Consider the following 24,610-nt stretch of genomic DNA (forward strand, 5'->3'; position numbering starts at 1 on the left):
CCAGATGTGTTTGTAAATCAGTACTTAAAGAACTGTTTTCTGGTAGTCGTGGATGTTTTTGTGGAAGCTGTAGTCATAAATTACTTCAACTGACAAAGCTGTATTTCTGGTATATGTAGCAGGGGTGGTCTTGCTGCACAAGTACAAAAGCAGCTTTGGAGTTGCAACGAGGTCCTGTGTTTTGTTGTATCATACGCTGGTAACACTGTGGATGTGGACATGTTTACAGTGAGAATAGATGTGATCCTGCATCTCCTTCATTTCAATACTGGAAGACTGCTCTGGAGTACTTGGAGAACAGAGGTTCACTCTGTGATAACTGTTCATGTCTGCCTCTGAGTTTTTCCAGCCACTAGTATGGGAATATGAATGACTGTTATGTTCTTTAATCTTTTTTGTAAAGATAAAATTGATGGGTTTTGCGTTAATTTTGACTGTGGTTGCTTGATGAATAATTCTTTATGGAGAGGAAAGCACTTTGTAAATGTCAAGGGGACTTGCTGTAGGTAGTACCAATATAATCTAGGAAGAAATGTAGCTTTGTGAAAGCTTGTTCTCTCTTCCTTTGCATGCCAGGTATCTTAGAAAATGCATTTTTTTTAAGATGATCTCTGCATTTGAGTATGTGTAGATGGGACAGTGTTTAGAACTCTACCATAAGAAGCCTCTACGGATGCATACCTACATAGTGAGTGGTAAGCAAGCGGCACAAATTTGGTGGTAGGTGAACAAGAGTCTTGTTGTTGTTATCTTCAAAATTTACTTAATTTTATGGTGTACTTCTGTTTAACTGGGAATAGTTGTGAAAAATCATACTTCAGCAAGATGCTCTTATTTCACACAAGCTGTAGGGGCTTCAGGCCACAGTGCTGTCTCTGTTTTGGGACTTGCTGTGCTCCTTTGCTGTAAACCTTGAGATTGAGGCCTGAAGTCAAATTCTTGAGATGAATTAATGTTTCAGTACTTTCCTGGATTTCTGACCAGAGATGTCAACAACTTGGAGAACTAAGTTCTTGAAACCTGGAAACTTTTCCAAGCTGCAGTCAATTTTTTATTTTTATTTTTTTGTTTTGAATTTGAAATTTACTGGCTGAAGTGTGTACTGCTGAAGCAAAAGCCCTTCCTTCCATATGCTAAGTCAGTGAGGCTGCATTTTATGCTTTTGAGCCACCTCTGGCTTATGGGAAGATGGTATTGCTCTCCAGACCTGCTGTGCTTGGGGAGTATAATGGGAAAGCCAGGACAGCACAGTCCAAACTCATTCCCATTTGGGTTCATACAGGATTGATATTGGCATGGGGAGTGGGGGTGTGCAAAACGTTTCTGCATAGTTTTTCTCAGTTTTACTGTGGCAATTTCTATTTGTAGAAGGCCCACAGGGTTTTTGCTTTCTTACCAGCAGAATTCACAATGGCATCAGGTTTCTCCTTCTGGGATGTGTGTATTAGGTACCTGGGTAAATGAACTGAGCGTTGGTCTCTGGAACAAAAGGAGATTAGGGAAAAGAGATCTTGCTCTGAGAAGTCATAGCTATTGCATAAAACTATGGAAACCATATTTTCTTTATCACATCTAGAACTTTTGGTTATCAGATTGGAATGCTTTGTTTAGATAGCAAAGAGCCCCAGGTAGTGGCTGAAGGGAAAACTTCATGCAGAAAGGTAAGTGGCATTGAAATAAGGGAAAAGGATGGTATAAGACTACAGCAAGAGATATGAACTGTGAGAAATGAGACAGTCCAGGTCTCTTTCCAGCATGAACTTGGCAGTTTTGGGTACAGTCAGAATCCTCACTCTGTGGGGCAAAAGTGGTTTGTAAAGAGGGAGGTTTAATTGGGACTCTAAAGGTATAGCTTGTTTTGCCCAGTAAAGAGAAGCTTGTGATACAGGAGCTGGCTTCAATTGTGCCTGTTTGTTTTAAACCCCTTTATTTTCAAAAGTTGTGATACTATGTTTTGTGACAACCTTGACTACAAAACTAGTTTGCAAGCATTTTTTCTCCTGTAGAATGCAGCTGCAAAGGCTGCAGGGGAGCAGAAAAGATGACTTTCAGTCAGGTCTGCTGTAAGACTGATCTGAAACAAAGATTGCTAGCAGATGGGACCAACTATCTTAATGCTAATCAAGGAATGCCTCACAAAACAGGAGGTCGCTCAACCTGGCTGTCTTTTAAGGCTCCACTTTGCACTGGGAAAAAAAGGACTTGCAATTTCATTTCTTACCCCCACTTTTTGAAAAGAAAGCAGTATTTGAAGTAATTTTTGCAGAGAGGAGGAATAGAGGAAGGCCTCCTTTAGAGGGTGTTGTGGTTCCAAAACCAGCACAGAGGGTTATAGATTGTAATGAATCTCACATTTACTGATTTTATATATTATATTTAAATAAAAGTAATAGATGCATAAAAAGCCAAGTTCTCTGTAGATCCTATGGCAATATGGGCTTTGGTGCACAATTATGGAATCAAAAATGTTAGTTATACTTTTTTTCCATTAAAATTCCATAAACATGAATTGACTCACTCATTGCTAGAGACCTTAATCTTACTCAAATAACATTATAGCACAGAATAAGAGGTTGGAAATTGATTTTTCTTGTTTGTACTCTGTGTGTTTGTGCATGCATGTGCTTACTATTTCCTGACTCTGAGGCCTGCTATCAGCAGCTTGGAGATGATCTGATAAAAATTAACTGGAAAGTGAAAATTCACTTACTAAATTATTAGAGGTTACACTATGGTCTCCCTAGCTGCTGAGCTGCTCTGAGAATTAATTCCCTTCCCAGTCTATGGTAGAGAACATGAATCTTTGATTATACAAGCTAGGGAAATATACTTAAAAGAGAACCTACAGCTACTCTTTCATTATTAACAAATGCCTGTTAGAAGAATTGTCTTCCTGACCCTGCAGGCAGTTCTAGACACATCTGTCAATGTTTGCTATCATGAAAACATAAAACTGGTGCTCCATGCAAGTGTTACCTCAGGATTCTTTTGAACAGGTGCTTTATACAAATCTTCAAGGGATAAATCCTGGAGGGGGGCAAAGAGCAGCTTTCTGAACTTGAACAAAATCCAGCTAGGAACAAAGGAACAGAAATTGGTTATGCCTGAACTTTTGGCTAGAAAATACTCTCAAATGGAAGTGGCTGTAGCAGTTACTGCCCTGCTCATTACCTACATTTGAAAAGTTGATTTCATGATTGGGAAAACTGAGCTTGAACTAGTGGGGTTTGATACACCAGTAAAATGATCTTAAATCGCTTGAATATACTGTGTGACAAACTGATGGTACAAGAGCTGTGTTTTCAATGTTCAGCCACTGTGTCCTCTGAACAGCAGCCTCAGGGAGAAGGGATTAAATCTTTTAATTAGATGCTACCCCCACCAATCTGATATGTTTTCAGTCACCATGCTAAAGCTTTTTAACCTTTTAGAATGAAATAGCAGGTAAGTTAATACTGGGTGGGATGGTGAGGTGTAATGCGTGGAAAACTTCTCAGTTCATCTGAGCAAAACTCCCATGAGCTTCAGTGATACTGACACTATTTTGAAGTTACTCAAACTTGGTGTTTAAACAAAATTACATATTTCTGTTGTACTAAGAATCTGAATTGTTATAGAACAAATACAATTTATGCCTAAGTATAGCTGCAAAGGACTATGTTCAAGACTTCAGAAATCATTAGCGGCTACAAGACTTGAGTAATTGTTAATTGGTGTGGTTTGTGGCCAGTACTCATTAAGTCACCAGAGCAGGAATAAATGCACTTAAGCCAGTTGTGGTATTTGGTTTCTGGCTTGTAGTCCTTCTCATTGGCTTGCCATAAACCTGGCCTATATATTTACTTGCCTTCCACTTTGCAGTACAAAGAATGAAGAGATATTTGCTTTATTTCTAATTATTAATTTGTTGGAACTCTTAAGTTTTTAACAACTTGCAGAGTTCTGAGCTATGCTTGTGGCTGTGGGTGCTGCACTGGCTTTCAGTGCTATGCTGTGTTTATCTTTGACTGTCCCACTGGTAGTTACACATTAAGCAGTCACTTTGTGTGGAATGAAGGTGCTATAGGTGCTCAGCACACAGTGAAGTGATCATGTATTTGAGGGCATAGGCACAGGAGTGGCTTAAAATCTGAACTTAAATACTGTTAAGCAGTTTAAACTTCTCTACTGAGTCTTATTCTTTGAGGAGCACAAATCTCTTACTGTCTACAGAAGGAAAATCTCTTTTTACTAGGACTCCCAGCAGTGAATGTGATGTTGAACTGTGTCAAAAATATATTTCTGGCCTCCAGAAGTATTTGCATTTCACAAATAAAAATGAAAGCATGAAGATGCAGTAGAAAACTTCTTTAAAAAAAGATGACATCCTGGTGCTCAGCCTGTGTCTTTAGATCAGTCTCTGCAGCCATCGGTCCCTAGGATATGCTCACCACTTGGAGTCCTGGACTTTGTTAGCTTGATTAGTTGCTAAGAAAGAAACTTCATCATAGTAAGACTGTATTATATTGAGAGTAGATTGTTGAAGAGAGAATATTTGGTAGTTGAGCAATATGCTTTGAAAGAGGCTTGCATAAAACTAACTTGAAACAACTCTGTTCAGCTGTGGCCTGTGCTCTTGCTAGAAGTATGGGGACCTGTCAGAACTCAAGAGATTAAGACGTAAGCCTTATCCTTAAACTGAAGATGTTCCACAGTGCTCCACTCAAAAGCATTTATCCACTTTTATTCCTGAGCTGTAAGTATGCTGGGAAAGGGCCAGGGCTAACTACTAGGGCAGAGGTGTTGTGTCTAGACAAGCTGCTATTCAGGGGTCCCTGACAAACAGCATCATTTTTGCTCATATGTGCTTTGACCAGCAGTAGTAGTAATTCAGGCCCCTATTTCACTCTTGGGCCAGCATGTTAAGATACCTTCCTAACATGCAATGCCCTTGAAGATTCATTTTGGCACAGTAAGACACTGAACTGTAATATCCTTCAAGAAAAACTTAAATTAAGCAAGTAAGAAAAAATTACTTTCAAGTTTTTGAAAAAATGGTGTTAACTGGCTATGTACATATCTGCAACTGGACTGCAGTTTTGCTTTGTAATTCTTTAACAATTTTTTTTCTCCTTTGGAGACTTGGAACTGTAGGAGTGAGTAGATGTAGACTTGAAAATCCAGAATGTATGGAAGACTGACAGAAATCCCATATTTAACTTCAAATTATGTTATAATAAGGACAGCTGCAAAGCTTTGAAAATCATTCTGCTTAGTACTGTTGAAAAGTCTAATCACTGGTAGTTTACAGTTCTGTGCAATGTGAGGTTATGTTAGAAATGCACAGTAACTGTGCAGTGACATTAGAGGATGGGAGCAATGCCTACTGTTTCACGTCTTTGATGGAGTCAGCTGTCAGCACAGCTACGCAAGTGCAAGAGGAGTGGAAGTTTGAATGCAGAACTAGTGGCAGCAGTACTGCTGTTAAGTGCACTGATGTCTGCTCTAGGAGGTTTGGCTCATGGGGCCAAAAAGGAGCTGATGCAGGCTCTTCTGGGGAGTGTAGGCTACCTTAGTGATCAAAATCTGGGAGATGGCAAATGGGGAGGGGAGGAGGCTTGTGTTCTGCCTGATTAAGAATCACCCTTTAAATGTTTGTCTGTTCTGGTCAATAATGTAATGGTAGAAGATGAATTTTAAAAAAAATGTATCCCCAAAAGGTATGGAATAATTACTAAGTGATGTAATTGGGCTTGTAGGGAACAAAGGCCAGGGAAGGCTTAAGACTCGCATGAATTCTTGGGGCTGGGTTCTTGGGAACCGAAAGAGTTCAGAAGTGAATTAAGTGCTGTTGGTGAAATCTGTTACTTAAAGGCCTATTCAGTAATGAAATACTTAACGGTATCTGTGACTCAAAGAATAGCTCAATTTTATGAATGGCGATGTACTGATCTCAGAGGCAAGAATGCTAGAAATGAGCGAGAAGGGTCTGGTGCCTGTTACATGAAGAAGTTCTCCTGTGCTCCACAGCTCCAACTCTGACCGTAGCCAGCTGTGCCTAATGCCCTGGCTGCAAAAAAGGAAACCTCTGGTGGTGACTGGGTGTGCTGAGACTGAATGAACACTTAGGAATTAGGTGGTTAGAGATTTCCTTGTGATGCGCTAATGTTGGTGACTATCTAAAATATTTGCTGTTAGCTGGTACTTCCTTATAAGTGATTTAGTTGTGCATTCCTGGCTTATCCTAATGTGTAGTTGTGATTATCAGGATGAACAAGATGATGAAAATCACAGGGTGACTTTAGGAGCAGATATAAGTAATACTACAACTGACTTGGTGTTTAGTCGCTCTCTACAGTTGTCAGTAAGTTTGTTCAAGGGTGAGCGGTTTCCTTGGGGAAGAAATGGGGTAAGGAATCTCCTGTCTTTCTGTTCTGTTTGTAAGTTTGTGGTGTTAATCAAGTCCGTCCTTAGTGTGCATATGGAAGTGGGATGCTTGGTGAATACTAAACTGGCAAAAAACTTTTAGGGAAGTGTACACAAAAAAAAGAAACTTATTTTCAAGTCTGCTGTTATTCTAGAATAAATGTTGGACTCAAAATGACTTGTACTTTGAATGTTCTCAATGAACTTGATGCAAAAACATCTATTACATCAGGGCTGAACTTTATCTTCAGCACTAAAGCAAATTCCTTGTGCTTGCAGCTTTCATGATACTTCTGATCGGCCTAATGTTGAGCCTCTACCTCACTTTCAAGGTAGCACAGGGGGAGATGAACCTGCACTGCAGAACAATCAAGCTGCGATTGCAGGCAATCCTGAAAATGCGACCTGTGTTTACTACAAAGGGTCAGGGGTGAGAAGATGAAGTTTTTAAAAGAACAAAACCAAACCTCAAACCGTGTTGTGGCACCACGCAGCTGCTTGCTCACTCCCACTCCTCCCAGTGGGATGGGGAGGAAAAGTAAAACTTTTGGGTTGAGATAAGAATGATTTAATAACTAAAATAAAATGTAATACTAACAATAATATAATAATAATTGTAATGAAAAGGAATATAATAAAAAAAACAAGAAAAAAACCAGGTGATGCACAATGCAGTTGCTCACCACCTGCTGACTGATGCCCAAGCAGTGATCCACCCTTCCTAGCCAACTCCCCCCCAGTTTATATACTGAGCATGGTGTTCTATGGTATGGAATATCCCTTTTGGCTAGTTTGGGTTAGCTGTTCTGGCTATGCTCCCTCCCAGCTCCTTGTACGCCTGCTCAGTCAGCAGAGCATGGGAAACTGAAAAATCCTTAACTTAGTTGTTGCTAAGTAGCACTTATCCTAAAACATCAGTGTGTTATTGACATTATTTTCACACTAAATTGAAAATGCACTGTACCAGCTACTAAGAAGAAAATTAACTCTAGCCCAGCTGAAACCAGGACAAAGCCCAAGACTCCGAACATCATGATGCCTAAAAAAAAAAAAAGGTTTTGTGATGTTTTGATATCTGACTTTTTTTTTGTGTTAATGCCTGGAGCTGCCAGTACAGAGTTGCTGGTACTCAGTGTTATGTGTGGAAGGATTTCCAATAATAAAAAGCAGTACTGATACAAGGCAGTACACAGTTGATGGTAAATATGCCAACAGTACTGACCTAAGGTGCCTCCTACTGGTTCTTGAGTGTAGTGTGAACGTGGCTTATGTATGTTGTATTTGCTCTGAGAAATGCATGGAGGGGTCTGTACAAACCACTGAAGGATATATGAAGCTGTAGGGTCAGGCAAGTTTGGAGAGAATTTGAACTGGATCACTTTGCTTGATGAAAAGTACTTTGTAATTTGGGTGGAGGAACGTGTTTTTTATCTTGTACAATTTTGGAATAGTCACAAAAATCCTGGAGGTTCATGCAAAGTATCTGCTGTGAGATACTTTTGTTTTATTGATGTGTTTATAAACTATGTGTAACAAGTTCATACTTGGCTTCAGGACAACAAAATAGAACTAATCAATATAGAAGATGTCACGATAGCAAGGTTAAGTCAGTGTGTCTACCCTGTCCACTGAGTATACTTGTCATGTCTATTACATCTGTCAAGGAAAAAATAAGCTATCTTGAAAAATTTGAAGTTATGGTATCAGTGCAGTGTAAGTGTTTAGATGAGGCTTTTTGTCTTTGAAAAGAAATAATGAAGTTGAGAGTGATCTGACTGTATCCTAGTATAAGCCCTTATTTTGATCAAGGACTCTTCATAGCAGATTTCTGTTGCAAATATATAGCTCAGGCTTACTGATCCAAAGGTGGACTTCTTGTCTGGTGCGTGTGTGTAAGTTACCAAGTTTGGAAAGATCTAAGGGGGGCTTTTTTGGGGAGCATGCAGTACAAAGCCACAGTACTTTTTATGTAAGTATAACTTGTATGGTGCTTTAATCTAGAATGACATTAGGCAGATGTTACCCAGACCATGCATTACAGCAGCAGCTGAGCCTTTGAAATAAGGTGGATTCAGGGGTGGCTGTGATGAGGTGGTAGAGAGTAAGTGGAGCCCGGGACAGAAAGCAATCGACACCTTGCCGGACGGATTCAGGGCCTGGCCAGCCTGGTGCTATTGGCTTACTTGCCTCTGGATGTGATAACAGTGCTTTTGCTGTCAGATCTTGCTGGCCTGGAGAAGGTGAGATAAGCAGTTTTGGTTCAAGACAGATCATTCATATGACCTATAATAGGGAACCGCTAATCTAGGCTAGCCTAGTCGAATGGTGAGCTTTTACTGTTTTTAGCAAGAGAAACAGAGTATAGCTATATGCAGAGGACAAACGGATACAATACTGTCTGCTCATGGATTCATCCGTGTAGGGAATAGATAATGTTCTCTAACATTGTTCTCAGATGTTTTCCTCATGCATTATGCAACATGCTTCCCTAATGAAAGCTGGATAAGAGCAACTAAAATTTTGAGTTACCTTCCTCTCCTGAGGAAAAAGCACTTACTTGTAGCTAGCAGTGTTTTCCATGGTTTCCTGTCATTGTCTTGCTCATAAATAATTGATACCCCTTACACGCTTATCTCTTACCAACCTTAGTTGTGCCAATTGCCAGGTGATGTTCTGACTTTCTGCTCCAGCCAGCTTCCCCTTGGTGGTAAGAGATAGGCTTGATACACCCCTCTCAGCTGGAGCCTGGCTTTGCACAGGCATAAACAGAACTAAACTCTGAAGTTGGTGGTGTAATGTTAGTGTGCTGGTGGCTTCACAGAGGCTGAACTGACCAAGCTGCAGTTGGTGGTTAACATCCAGTGGTGGTTCTTGCCTTCTTTCCCTGCTAATGAGGTCTGGCTTTCTCAGAGCACACAGCTGTTCTACCATAACTGTACTCTCTTGCTAAAAATAGCACACAGCTGTCCTAGCATAACTGTATTCCCTTACTAAAAATAGCTGATGTATCACTGAGGTGAGCCTGGTGATGGCAGGGAAATATTTTGCAGATCCAATACTTCATTGGGATGGTAACTTCCGATACAGTCCAAAAAGTCAAATCCTTGCCACCTCCTATGGGTGTCTTCTGAGGCTTTAAGCAGGCTGCTGATGTTTCCTTTTCTATTCCCCATCCAAAAAGCAAGCAAATAGTGTGGAGGGGGGCAATGGGAGGGAGGACCCTGCAAAGCTGCTATAAGGGCCATGTAAGTAGATGGGACTCTAAAGAGAGGCTCATACTGCTGGGGTTGCTACAGGTGAAAAGAAATGAAAGCTACCCTTTCCTTTCTTAAAGGAGAGGGATTTTTTTAGTTGAAGTGATAGCTCAATTCATTTTTAACCTTTTCATTTGAGAGCCAAAATACTTTGCCATTAAACCTGTTCAGGGGCAAGGAAAAGTAAGTTTAAAAAATAATCCTTTATGCCTGCAGAGAAGAATGGATCTCATGACCTGTAACATCACAGACAGCATGTCCAGCGGGAACAGAACTTGAGTTCTTCTGTATTTTTCTACTAGGATTTCACTTGAGAAAGTGTACTTTGAAACCCGGCATGAGGGGGTCAGAGTCCAGGAACTGGGTAGGTGGTTGTTTCAAGTGCTGAAATACAGGATGATGCTCAATTTCCCTTTTTTGCTGAAATGTATTAGAATGTTCCAGTGAAAGCCATAGCTGTCTGTTTGTGCATGGGTATACACAGGCACCTACTGCACACTTTCCTTCTGTGAATCCAATGCGGGGCAGTTTGAAAGTGCAAACATATATTTCACAGATTACCATGGGGATCACTTTAATCAGCTTTGAGACCTGCTAATGCTGTAGAGATCTTTGAAGGACTACTGCTGTTTTCGTCTTTGTGCAGCCAGTGCAAGAAGGAATGAACATCATGTCTCTGTGCCGTCGCTGGAAGAGATGCTTCTGTCTAGGTAACTGTACAATGGGCAGCTGCTTTTTGTTGCGCATTACACTGAACTGTGGGTGGACAGAATTAACAACAGCAGCTTTGGGAATGCTTTAGAGCATAAGGTCAGTATGTATTCAGTAAGTCTTTCTCATCTAGTGTTGGCTAGAAGCCAGTGTTACAGGCCTCTGGGCTTTTAGTAGAAGAATACTGATAACTTTACATCATGAGCATATAAATGGGGAAACATTTCTTTTTCTTGTTTAAATTGTTCTCTTGGAAATGAAGATCAGCTGTGCTTGCATCTGATATGCTTAAAGCTGTTAGTAAATTGTTATAGGAACAGATGCATTACAGAAATGAAAAAGAGCACTTGTGTGCAAGAATACTAATAGAATTATGATGTGCCAAAGATATTTTTAGCTTGAACCAATATTAATACAGGGAAACAAGCCTCAAAGGTGGGAGGAGAGAAGGCTGTAACTGCTCTCTTCTAAGGATTAGCTGTGACTGTCAGTTGTGCTAAGGAGATTTCTGATGGCTGTTTTTTGAAATATTCTACTAATCACCTAACAGATCCACTACGCTTGATAGTTATGTACATGGCCCTCATAGGATTACTGGTCATGGCTATCCAAGGTGTATCTGACAAAAGTGCTAGAATTCCAGGGTCTTCCTTGAGCAGTGGGATTATTTAGAAGAGAGATGTTTATTCTTGTTTGAAGTATAAGAATCCAGTTTAGCTGTAACTTCTGCCACCTCATGTCCACTTTTAAAAATTGCTTTAATAATCAAGTCTCTGATAAATTCCAGGAACTGCAAATAATGATACTGGAAGAAGGGAATAGAATTGCCATTGTGCTTTGTCAAATGCAATGGTTTCAATGTTAAACTAAGTTTTCCTTTGTATAGGAAGATTTCTTGAGCTGAAAATTCAAAAGGAACTTCTTAGTTAACTTGCCTTCATCTTGGAGGCTGCAAGTGCGTGCAGAACGGACACAGTATGTGTTTTCATGTGTTTGCACAGTGGAATTTGTGTTTACACTGTTGCCTTGCATATAAAACACTTCTAAGTTATTGTTAAATAAGGAGCTCTAAAACCAGTGTCCTCCAAACTGTCTCAAATGCTGAAGATTTGTTCAGTGCTTTCTAATGTGTACAAATGTGTTCTCAGCTTGACTGGTAGTTGGTGGGCCATGCTAATGCAGGAGCTTAAAAAGAAAAAAGTAAAAAGAGCAGTGAAATGCTGATGTATGACATCACCAATAGGTGAGCAGAAATATCGTTCTCCAAAGTCTTAAAACTGTGTAACCCCAAACAGGGAACGCTAGTGCTTGGTATATCAGGTTCTCACAGAATCAATGCCTCCATTGCCTCCTTCAAAGCTGCCTTACTGCTGCTTCTTACGGGGCTTAAGTTATGTGCTGTTAGTTGGAAAAAAATGCCGACAGATTTATTGTAGGATACCTTGGTGCCTTTATAGTATTTGCTGAGTTGTTGGAAACCTGGAGCGTATGGAACTCATAGGTGGTTTTCAGAGTTGAATCTGAGTTTGAGAAATGCCAGTTGTTCGGACTAGCTCTTAGAAAACCTGTTGCACATGAAGGGTTTGGTTTTGGATTGGACTTGAGGGGTTTCAGGGACAGGTTGGGAGACTCCTCTGGTTTACTGGAGCTGCAGTACTTTCTTGCCTATTTAAAGTTCTGATGTTGAACAGTAGCTGCTGAAGCTGAGCATTCAACTTTGTGTTAGGCTATTAGATCTAATTTATCTGCTACCTGAAACTTATTTTTTCAGGCCCCAGATCTATCATTGATTCTCATAAATAAGACACAACATTGTATACCAGAAAAAAAACCTGCTTGAAGTCCAGGTTATGGTGACAAGCTGCTAGCAGATACATAAGTGAGTTTGGAAAACAACTAAGGAGAGTCGAATGAGAGTGAAGCTTCCAGAATTGCCACTTTGTCCAATGCAGTATGGGAACTTAAAACCAACCACAAACCACTTGTTTTAACTGGTGTTAATTACTAGTGCCCCTAATGTTTTTGTAAACTCAGTTTGGAAGCTGGGGCAGGGGAAGAAGGGACGAACTTCTTTTTACTTAGTGATACAGGTTCAGCCTTGGAATTTAGCTGATGGGCATGGCTATGAAGCATGAGGCAGCATAAGAATAGATTATGGTTGTCTCATGCAGCTTTATTAGCTCAGCGTTACCAGCAGAAGCTGCTTGGTTTTGACATTAAGTAAGCAGGTACAAAATTACTTTGGAGATGGAGAAGAGCTATTTTAGGCAAAGTGCTATTCTGCTCGTGGTCCCACTGAGGCTGCATATGAGGCTTGTTAGAGGGAACAGAAACATCAGGCCTTTATTTTGCCATTGAAAGAAGCAAAAAGAAATGGCACAAAGTAGACCTGAACTCAGACCACAGGCAACCTTAGGCACCTTTGCTTTCCCACACCTGAGTGTTCTGCCAACTCATTTTTGCGTTGAATAATGTGGCTGTCCACTATTCATACAGAAGGAAGTGTATTTTATTGGGTGGACCTGCTTCTTATCCCTTGCCTCAGTAAAAGTTCTGTCTCTTGAAATACACAGTATTTGTGCATGATCATGCATCTGAATCTTCTCTGTGTGTAGTTCACACTAAACTGTATGCTCTGCTCCTGCAGTAGCATAATCCTGGTTGCTGCCTTTTGGTTCTCTGAAGTGTCTCTAGCATTCTGCTAGGAATCTGTTCAGTTTGTTAGTGACAACATTTAGCTGCTTCATCCAAATCAATTTGGGCATATGCATCAAAATCCAGGCTCCAGCTGTCTCTGTGGCATGCAATTCCATTCACAATCTGATTGAGGCTGCTCTTCAAAACAAGCTGTGTTTTGTGCCTTGAACTTCTTGGAGTTAAGAACTTTCTAGTTCGTAATTTAAGATTATTCAAAAAGACCTTTTTCAGTGTTGCCAAATTTAGCTTAAATCGGGGATAAACACATGAAAGAAGTGACTTAACTTCACAAGGCATACACTATTCCTGTTCAGGCTTACATTAACAGGGCCAAGCAAAAGGAGTTCTTGTTCTCTTTTCTGTGATCTCAAGAGTTGCTGTTGTATCAGCTAAGGCTACAAGAAGTCTTTCACAAATGTGTGCACTTCTAGTCACCTACTGTAAGTGAGAGCTACTAATGCTGTGTGTCTATTAACCTGATTGATCAATCACCTATTAACTACTGATCTACCTAGACTGTGAGTATCTCTGCATCTATCATGACAGTGCAGTTGTTCTGCCCATCAGTCCTCCTTGGATTGACCAGTATATCCAAGCTTTTCTTTTGGCTTAGCTGAGCTCCCAATTTATAGCAGCACTTTTTGCACTGATCCCTGAAGTGCACTGTTAGGTGTTTGTACTGTAGGATTTTTAACATTTGTATGTTCCTGAAGACTGGATTAATGTGTGTCTTTAAGACTGATGCTTGTAAGCTGCATGTAGGTCTCCGAAGTAAGCAAGCCCAAACCAGTGGCCACTCACCTGTCTTGTGTTTTTGACTGACTAAATGAAACTGTCCCCGAAATTGGTCTCAGAGTAGGCTGACAAGTGACCACTTCTCCAGCATGATAGCTTCTCTCACAGAGAGAAGGGGAACTACTGTTATAAGGAACTACTCTTGAGTTTTAAGCAACTTCTGAAATCAATGAACATTATCACATTGGCTAACTTTCCTGCCAAACAATATCCTTCTTAGTCTTGTTAATTTTGATAATCTATACATGTTGCATGGCTATGAAGAGAAAAGAAGCTACAGACCTGTGTTGTCTTAATTTCCCTTGTGATATCTGGGTTAGCTTGATTGATGACAACTTTCTCCTTGCGTCTTGGAGTTCAGAAAATAAGCTTCCTTTGCTCAGTCCTCTCTTGTCATGCTTTGGAAACTTTATTTACTCTTAATATCCTTTTGGGGGCTACTGTCTTCATCTGAGTCTCAGTTTCTTTATTGGTCTGAAAAAAAATCCTATCTTCAAATCTGGTTTTATGCTGTGCATAAAATAGCTAGCTTTTCTTCCTTGCTGTGCATCTCTAAAATACCTGCTGCGTGGGTATGGATGTCTCTTTGTGTTCTGACCTGAACAGAGGGGTTATCTGAGAGCTTTTAATTCCCCCTGTCCCAAGTTTGACTTGTAGTAGGACTGTTCCATAGTAATCTCAAATTGCTTGACCTGAACACAAGGTTTTTCTACTATAGCTTTAGCTGTTAACAGATGTAAATTCAGGTCAGCTTTTAAGAATAAGATTTTGTGGAAGAGCTCTAATCTGATGCTGTTTTGCTCACTCAGTATCCTGGTAGTTTTGCTGGACCATGCAACTACTTAAAAATAAAAATGAAACCCCCAAAAAACAATAACAGGCATTTGGAGAATGTACCTACAGTGTCAGAACTGAGTTCACTTCCAACTTTTGTGTTTTATATTGTCTCTAGCCTGTAAGGAAAACAGTACCTTTGCTGGCACTGCATGTAATGCTGCTTGTGTGTATATTACTGCACAAGCTGGTAGCTGGAGGGGCTTGATCTGAGTAGTCACCCAATTACTGAAATGCTAATGCAGACATTTAACTGTATTAATTTGTTGTCCAATTTGTTAGCATTGCATGGTGGCAAGCATTTCATCTTATTAGTGTAAAGGGCCCATTGCAAGGTTCCTAATGCCTGGAATGATTCAGATGGAGGGATAGCTCTTGCTTCCAGTGTCACAAGCATTTCATGATGGTACTCTGAAGGTTGTGTACATGTGTTCTGCCATGTATTGTCTATGTTGTAGCTAGCAACCATCTTCTGTCACTAGAATTTGTCATGGCCTCCTTGTTATCCTGGACTGAAGAACTGAATGTTAGTATTCAAGTCTAAAAAGACTTTACCTGCTTATGCATAGCCCTTGTGTTAGCAGAACTGACACCATTCCCTTTTCAGATAACTCTTTGCCCTCTAACCTGATTAGACACTAATAGAACCTCAGTGCTAGTGAAGTCCTAGGCTAAAATATAGAGTACTTTACTGTCCACTCCTTTTACTTATGCTCCATTTGCATTCCTGTTGAGATCTTATACTTGTTACTCTCACATGTAGAAGGTTGTTTTTAGTAAATAGCCTGTACAGAAGTTCTGGTTGGCCTCAAACCCCAAGGAACTCCTTTGGGAAAGCTGAGGAAAGGTATCCTCTTCCCCTCTGCTTTATAACTGCCTATTAAAATTGACGAGATTGATCATGTTTCCATGATCAGTTAATTGAATACCAGACTACTTAACTGTACCTGCTGAAAGCTTGAAGTTCCTGAAAGATGCATGTTAGTAACATCCATGATGCTGTTTACAGAACTTAAACAGCCTAAAATAAAACAGATACAAAAATACCACTTACTAAATACATATATTACTTAGTAGTATTTTTTTTTAGAAAATAGCTTCTTTTCTTGATGCAACTTGCTTTACTGCTAAGGTACAGGGTAAATGTCATCTGGGCAGGAATACTGTGCCATGTTTTCTTCTCTTTTAGCAAATGAAAGACCCATTATCTCTCCAGTAACTTCAGGTAGAACAGCTCTTGCATAATTCTTGAGAGAAGTGAGAACTGTTTTGCAACTGCAGTATTAACTTCAAGGCTGTTGCTATTATGAACCCTGGTACTTGCATGCGGATGATCTAAGGACATCTTACTTTGCAGGACATGTATCTACGAAGAAGGAAGCATGTTTAAAATTACTCTTGATAATAGAAGAGCTAGAAAATAAAAGCTCCACTGTGAATTATTCTAGAGCTTCCTTTCTTCCGACTTGAGTATGTCGGAACGTTTGCCTACAATCTTACACTGTTGAACACTGTAGAAGGTTTCTAAATTCTAAAAAAAGAAAACCTTAATGCTGTTCATCAAGTTTTTTCACATGACTTGGTTATAACTCAAGCTTAAGGTATCTCAGTCCTGGTGGGAGCAAAGTTTTCCTGGAGGACCTGGTAGCTGAGTTCATGCCCTGCATCTCCTGTGAGAGCATGCTGTGCTCTGCCTGTTTTTGAACTCTTACCTTTATGCACTTTTAGATTCACTTTCAAGCGCATTTCTGTTGAACCGTGAAGGCAGCTAATGAAATAGTGCAAGAAAGAATGTATTTTAGGTAAAAACAACTCGCTTAGCCAAGCTTCAAAGTCACTGTTTATATATGAACTTGTTGACAATTCTCAACTGCAGAACTTCTCATTTGGTGTCATCTTTGGTACTTGGTTTGTGAAGGTAATGCTGTGAAAAGGACATTATCCCAAGAAAGTGATGGTGAGTCACTGAATCTGGGGTTGCTCCTTAAGAGCAAACTTTGTATTTCAGTGCAGGCAAAAGTCCAAACTTGTCTGCCACCTCTCTAAATATGGGTCTTAACTTCTCTGATGTTTAATTTGCTAACTCTTTATTTGAGACCAAGCCTATAACAATAACATCAAACAAAGTTTGGAGGCTTTTGGTGAGGTTTTCTTTTTCACTCTGAGGAAAGCTGTCTTTCAAATGTCTCTTAATTGAAAAATGCCCCTTAATACAGTTGGGGGGACACAAGGAACTCTCTATGGCTACTTAAACTTTGACTTGTCATTGTCTAAGCTTAGAATCACAGAGTAGTTGAGGTTAGAAAAGACCTCTAAACACCATAGTCCAACTCTGCTGAAGTGGGGTCAGCTTCTTTAGCTCAGTGTCCTTTCTTCTAGATCCCAGTCCTGCAAGCAGTGTGCAAAATCAATAGGATGATTCTTGGCTGTGACCATTCTATTGCTTTAGGTTCTAAACTTGACATGATGAAGCCTGTCTGGTGAAGTTCTCCATTATAAACCTGCTGTTTCTCATAGCTTGTTGCTTTGCTGTCTTGGTGAGGTGCTTAATTGCTCTATTATCACTTGTTCTTAAAAATGGAACACATATTAGAGCAATCAAGCACCTCACCAAGACAGACTGAAGTAGTAACTAGCTGGCTAATCTGCTTCAGAGAAAAGCGATACAACTTCAGTAAGAGTTCTCTTGTGACTCCTGACAGTTGGCAAGCATCCCAAGTGACTCATCTTTAAAAACACTACAGAATTCACAACACTTTATTTACTCAATCATAGAGAAGCTATGATTATTACTGAGCAGACATTAAGGAGACAGATATACATGGAAAATGTCATCTTTGCAGGCCCAGTGAAGTAGGAGTACTAAATTATAATTTGTTGCTTTTCAAGTGATAACAAATGCAATGTGAATTTGTCAGGGCATCAAGGCTGGCTTCTCTTAACAATGAGAGAAAGCTATAAAATCTCTTTTTGTCAGGTTTAATCCTATGTTTTTTTAGAAAATTGACTTGTTAAATAGTGTGAAGCAAGAGCCTTGAAGAAATGAATGGGCTCTATAAAAGGGAGTTTATAGCTTAAGTCTGACTTGTGGAACTTGTAAAGCACAGTAGGAAACAGTATTAGACTCCTGCAGCAAGTGTCTCATGCATCAGAGTTGAAGCCAGATGTCTTGGACACTGTTTAAATCCTGTAAGGATCTAAGTTCCATAAAACCAGGTAGTAATCATAGTGTTTTACTCTAATAATCATGTTGTTCTACTAGTTCTTTAGTACTTTCACAGAACACCTTTGGGTAGACTGGCTTGCAAGTATCCCTTGAGGTTTTTTTATGTCAGGCTCTCATTTACTTTTTGATGTTTTCTGCTCTACTCAAGCCACCTGAGACTTTTCAAGGTTTTTTTCTTGAAGGTGAGTGGGAATAATCACTTAATGACATGTTTTGATTCTATTCCTGACAACTTTTGGCCAGTACAAAAATCCTGCTTTCCTTTCTCCCTGAAGTACAACTTACCAAGCTGAGAGCAGAGTAGGTGGTGACACTGGCAATGGATTTCCATGATTTTGAGGGCAGGGGAAACACTGGGAAGAGGACTGGGAAAACCAACAGCAGAGCCCAGGAGATATGAGCTGAGCCAAATCACTTGCTAAACATGTCAAGAGAGCTGCCCTACTAGCACACCAAAACCATGCTAGGTTATTCTTGCAGAATCAGCTTCCTTTTATGAAATTGTCTGGACTTCTGAACATCATACTTGCAATGAATTTACATTCATCTATACACAGGATTTAAGTGTGAGATGATAGACATAAGATCAATGTAGTTAGAAGATCTAAAATCTGATGTAGCTAAACACACTAAATGAACAGGCTATGAGGTACAATGGTCTACTATTAATATGCTCCTTGAAGCATGAATAGTTTTATCCAAAATTTGAGTAGCAGTGGTCCAAGTCCTTGGGCAAATAACAGAGAACATGCAGGTCTTCTGGGAGAGAAACTTTCCCGGAGTGAAAAGTTGGTGTGCCCTAAAGTGAAGTCAATGAGTCTGATTCGTTTGGATACAGGGAAGTAAACACTACTGAATAAGAGCTGCTCAGACTTCAGTTTTAAGTTCCACCACTGTTGGAAGTGGTCAAATTTGTGCTGTATCTATCCATAGCCTTTCTAAAACAAGAAGCATCCTTGAGGGGGATGCCTTCTGAGGGTGGTGTAGCCTCTGGGACTGCTGCCCACCAGGAGCCCCTCAGAAGCTCAGGGCTTCTTAACTTTTCTAAATGCAGGCAAGGAGAGCATCTAGTGCCGGTAGCATCGGTCACTGTGTCTGCAGGCTTCTGGGTGTGATCTGCTTAGTAACAGGGGAGGGAGGTAGAAGGCATTCCTGAAGGGCAGGATTACTAGATAATCTTCCAAAATGAGGCTTATTCCACTAAGAGTTGAAGCAGCTGACTTGAGCCACTTTGAAAAATGAAAACCTTCTTAGTACAGCTGTTTCTACACACTCACAAGTCTGCTTTGAAAAATATTTCAGTGCATCTAAACAATAAGGTAAGTGCTCTTGTCCTTGGGGTACCTTTCTTGGAGAGAGCAGCCAAGAGCATTAAGTAAACCTAAATACTGCTCGACTTTATCAGCTGTATTGACTCAGTTAATCCTTAAAGTTGTGGGGCAGCTTCATGATACTTGGCAGTGAAGAGAACTAGTCAGCAGGAGGATTTCAAGCATCCGAGGGAGTTATGAGAAAGTGAAACAAATAAGGTCTTTGAAAAAACAATTTTTACAGCCTGTTTGTTCTAGAATAATTGCACTTCTGTTCTGGAGCTTGACTAGGAAAACAGATGAAAGCTGCTTCCTTGCACTTAATGCTCTTAAGAGTACTGTTGTTTGATCTCCTTTGCAGTTACACAACATGAAATCAATGGGAAAGAACAGCAAGTATCCAGTAGTGCTCTTAGCTCTGTTTTTCTGAAGGGGAAAATAACCACTCAGCAAGGTTGAGCGGTCTCCTGTGTTGGGGCAAGCTTCTTCAGGCTGAGTAACCTAATATAGTATTATAATGGCATAGTCTTGCATAATGTATAGTCTTACATATTTCACTTCCTAAATTTATGTCCTTTTTCACAAAGTAAATACTATCAAGTTGGCTATTTTTGTTGCCTGAATTAGTGTCGACTGAAATGAAAGAAAATCAATTCATTAGCCTCACACTTACAAGTTCAGCTTAACGTCTCCAAAGTATGAATTCACAATGTGCAACACTTGCCTTGGGCAAGAGATGGTGCTGTTGAAAGCATATTAGTTAGTTAATTACATTAGCTTTATTGGCCAGCTACTAGCATGGCAAAGTTGTTTGGCTTTTTTGTACGCTGGACTATGTTGTAAGATGAATGGGTAATGTTGCCCTCCAGTGGCTAACGTCTAGAGGATACCGAACCTGTTTGCACTTAGCGATAAAGAATCAGTCATTGGGAAAGTCTGGGATGAAAGAGTAGGATGTTAGCTTAGACTTGTAGTCTATTTAAAAAGGACGAGTACTGGTAATGTGTGAGAACTTAAGTGTTCAAGATATTGAAGGTTGTATTAGGACTGAAGTATTTCCCTCAAGCTGCAGTGAAGAACATAATTTCAGGGGGCTCTCCACTATTCATGGAAGGGGTTCCTTTTAGCTACTCACTGTCTGATTAGATCAGTTTGTTGCAGTATGATCTTAGCTTTGTACAGAAATCAGAAATAGCTGCTGGATTTGGCTTTACAGTAGCTGTTTCTCAATGTTATCTTTGAATGGACTTTCCAAAAACCCCTAAAATAATGTATTTACTAGACTCTTACGAAACAAGATGTCTTACTCTTGTCTAGAGCCACCTGTGCTAGCTTGTAAATCCATGGCTTATTTCATAAACGGATATTCTTACCTAATATATTTACAGCTGAAGTGATGTAAGGCATCTCCATGGCTCAGAATGGAAGGGGAAAGCAATAAATCTGTCTTCAACAACTTTGGTAATATTTTGAGGCTTGATGGAGGGAATAGCCAGCTCCTTTCCATTTTGGCTTTCTTTTAATGCAAAGCGAAGCAATGCTTCATAGAACTCAATTCACTCCAGCCCAGTCGGAGATGAAAATGACTTTCAGATTTCATCTTTGAAGCTGTAGGTGTAAAGCGAAAAGTTTATTTTTGCTCTTTTCAGTCTAAAACCGAGTCTTACCTTCGAGCACAAACTCTCTCCAGCCAGCCCCAGCCGTGCCCGGGATGCTCGGTGGGTAACTGCGGCAGGCAGCTTGCCCAGCAGACACGGCACTGGCCGTGCCCGTGGGGCCCGGGGGGAGGCCAGGCCAGGGATACCTTGCTCCGTGCATCTGGATTTAGGCTGGGCCCTGCGGGTAGGCAGCACCGAGGAACCGAACGGACCCCTGCAGCCCCGCGGCGCTGCCCGGTGGGCGTTACAGTCCGTCCGTTCCCCCCCCCCCCCCCCCCCCGCTTCACCCAGTGGGCTGTCCCACACCGCAGCCCGCAAAGCTTGGAAGCGGGGAATCCCGGGGGTGGGGGGGTGCGCACCGGCCCCTCGGCCCGCCCGGTAGCGCTGCGGGGGCGGGGCGGGGTCTGCGCCCCTCCCCGGGGCGGGGCGGGGGGCGCGGGCCCCGGCGCTGTTGCCGCTGGCGGCTGGCTGCGGGCGGGCCCCGCCGCCCCCTCCCCGGCCGGCCGTTATTTATCAGCCGCCGCTGTGGTAAATAGCGGGGAGGGCGCGCTCGTGGTCGCCGTTCGCCGCCCGCCGCCGGCCCTGCCCTTCCCTTCCCTTCCCTTCCCCGCGGCGCGGCCCCGCCGGGAGCTGCCGGGCCGGCTGTGGCGGGTGCGGGCCCCTGGGTGAGCGCGGCCCCTCGCTGACCGCCTCCCCTCTGCGCTCTCCCGGCAGGACCCGTCTGTTCCCCCTCGGGCTACAAGAAGGCGGATGATGAGATGTCCGGAGCCACGTCCTCGGCGGATCTGGACGAGGCACCAGCCCGCACCATTTACTTGAACCAGCCCCAGCAGAGCAAGTTCCGCGACAACTGGGTCAGGTACGGAGCAATCCCCGCTTCTCCCCTTCCAGGCGGCGGCCGGGGGGGCTCCGGCCCGTGCCCGTGCCCCTGCCCCTGCCCAGACCTGCTTTCACCACAGTAAGTTGCGGCTCTGCCGAGGCAGCCGGTTGCGTTGGCTGCGGTGGGCACCGGGGTCCGGCTGGCGGGGCAGGGGAGAGTCGGGGAGGAGGGAGGGATCCCGCAGCAGCAGCAAGGGGTAAATAAACTTCTTGTATTAAGGGTAGTGAGAGCAGGGAGCTCGTAGAGCTGCATGGGTAAGATGCGTGAAAAAGCCTTCGCTTCGGTAGGGCCGCTGAGGTTTGGGATAACAGGACCTAATCTAGTACTCCTGGACATAAAGGCTAACCGTGAAAATGTAGTGGGAGATTTGGATAGAATCCACTATGTAAACTCCATGGAGCGTTCTCTTAAAAAGTAGCATCTAGCTGTAAGAATAACTAGATTAAGTATAAAAGAAGTACAGAGTAGGAAGGATGAAAAGAAAAAGTAAGTCTAACAGGACAAGGATACTACAGAGTTTACAAATTCACATCCCCGTGTATACAAGGCTACGGTCCACTTGTGGTTTTTAATTGAAGACCAGAGGGAATTTTCTTTGGCATTTGGAGCCTTTCATTGGAAGGGGGTGTGTTTTAAGACTTCTACTGGTATGATTAATGCCGTGCTGTTGCAGTTTGGAAACACAAATAACGTGCACTGAAACATGGAGTATGAGGATGAATAACGTAAGTTGTGGCGGTGCTTGCCACGCTTGCCTGGGGTTAGCTAGGTGAACAGATGGCTCCTGTCATGACTAAGGAGGAGTGTTATTTAGCAGGCTTCTGTTTGTTAATGCAAATGTTTGGGTGGTTGTTCAAAGAATGGTTTACATGATGAGTGCCTTTATGAAAATAGAGGAATTTTTGTTTGCCTAAAACAATGATTTCCATTAGCTGGCTTATTGTGTGTATTATCAAGGGCAATTCTAAGAATATCCTCTGGAAGCATGCTGGTGTTCCAGGTAGTGCAGCAACTTATTCATACAGGATTTTCTCCTCAACTTTGACTTATTATATACTTGTCTAGGAAATTGTATGGTTTAGGAGCAGTTAAAATGACAGATTTGCTTAGTGTCTTGCTTTTTTATGTGGGCAGAAATACTGGATGTTTTCTCACTTTATTTTTTGTTGACTAATTATGAGCTGAGTTTGACCATTTTCTGTGGATGGAGTACTTGTACTTTTCCTGTTTTACACAAGGAAAAGCAGGGAATAGAGGGTTGGCAGAAGTGGTAGTTTAGGTTTTCCAGAAGGGATTCTTTTCTCATTTGGCTTAATGTTGTAGAAAAGTAGTGTGTGGCTTTGCTACCAAGAACTTGTTCCTGATAGTGCTATTACAAACGCCTGAAAGCTGTTGTGTCCAACTCACTGTCTGGAAGCCATGCCCTGGTAGCCGTGAAAGTTTTTTCAATAGCTTTTTGCAGCTTTGCCTCCTGACAAGGGTAACTTGAGTCATGAGGAATATTGGTATGTGAGGGATAGGACAAAATGCAGGTAGTGTTGTGGGAAAGTAGAGATGTTTGCATTACCTGATTAGGGATCTTAGCTCTGTAGTGTCACGTGGAAATCAAGTTTACTTTATAATAACTTGCTGCTGCTCAGTAAGAAAGCTTTGGTCTCTCTGACTCTTAAAAGGGCGACAGGCTTTGGCTGTGCTCTCTCCATCCTCTGGATTAACTTTCTTCCCTGAGCCCAGTGGAAATGAAGGTAAAGGTGACTCAAGCTCATAACATGAGTAAGGGTGCCTTGTGTGGAGTACGAGTGGCGGTTTATTTACTCACTTGCTTATGTGTATTGGAGTTTGTCTTCAACTGCAGTGTTGTATTGCCCTTGGACTGACTTACTTACTGTGTTCAGCTTCTGGATTTCTCAGTGCCGTTGGATTTGAAGATGTATTGTCTCAATACGAAACATCAGTGTACCACAGCACAGGGTACTGTGTAAGAGGATAAACATCTGTACATAAGGGCTTATGGAAAATTAAACTGAAGGAGATAATAAAACAGGTTGTTGTAAATCATGTGACCTCTGACTGTCACCTTTTTGGTAGTCATCAAGGATTCTCTGAACAACGGTGGGAATTTGTGAATGTTCATAGGAAGTTTTCCGAATAAAGGGGTAGTGTGGAATATCTTGCTCAAAACTAAGCAAAATACAGCAAGAAATGGAGGTGCAGGGGGTGGGGGAAGGTAGGTCAGTGGTATGGCTTTTCATTTAGGATGTTCTAAGCATCTTGAGCTTTTTAACTTTTTTGGGGAGAGAGGCACTGTTAAAAGTGAGTTCTTATGTTTGTTTGTGGGAGAAAAAGGCAAAAGTGATAAGTACCAGTGTTTTTTAGTTTTGGCCAAGTTAAGCAAAATTGATTATTCCCTGATACCTCACCTAAATAATTTTGTCGTGGTTTAACCCCAGCCAGCAACTAAGCACCATGCAGCTGCTCACTCATTTCCCCCTCACCCAGTGGGATGGGGGAGACATTTGGAGGGAAAAAGGTAAAACTCATGGCTTGAGATAAGAACAGTTTAAAGGAACAGAAAGGAAGAAACTAATACAGACAGTAATAACAATAATAAAATGACAATAATAATAATAGAATTGGAATATACAAAACAAGTGATGCACAATGCAATTGCTTACCACCGATGACCGATGCCCAGTTAGTTCCTGAGCAGTGATCCACCCCCCAGGCCAACTCCCCCCCGTTTATATACTGGGCATAATGTCACCTGGTGTGGAATATCCCTTTGGCCTGTTCAGGTCGGCTGCCCTGGCTGTGTCCTGTGCCAACTTCTTGTGCCCCTC

The 24,610-nt window shown here is 41.6% G+C and overlaps 1 protein-coding gene across 4 annotated transcripts in view; it reads left to right on the forward strand.

Annotated features, from left to right (window-relative positions):
* Positions 1-24,610, forward strand: part of ATP8A2 (ATPase phospholipid transporting 8A2) — a 356,040-nt gene that overhangs the window by 19,731 nt on the left and 311,699 nt on the right. For 2 of the 4 annotated variants that reach the window (XR_003927481.1, XM_030042177.2), the window contains exon 2: positions 21,605-21,749. Coding sequence is in view for 3 of the 4 variants with exons in the window: in XM_030042177.2 (XP_029898037.1) it covers positions 21,605-21,749 (145 nt within the window). In the remaining variant the exon portion in view is untranslated. Of the gene's footprint in view, positions 1-10,278; positions 10,370-21,395; positions 21,419-21,604; positions 21,750-24,610 lie in introns of those variants that run through there. The other 2 variants (XM_030042178.1, XM_030042179.1) reach the window with 2 other exon arrangements.

This window comes from Aquila chrysaetos, chromosome 19 (assembly GCF_900496995.4).
Source record: "Aquila chrysaetos chrysaetos chromosome 19, bAquChr1.4, whole genome shotgun sequence".
Lineage (NCBI taxonomy): Eukaryota > Metazoa > Chordata > Aves > Accipitriformes > Accipitridae > Aquila > Aquila chrysaetos.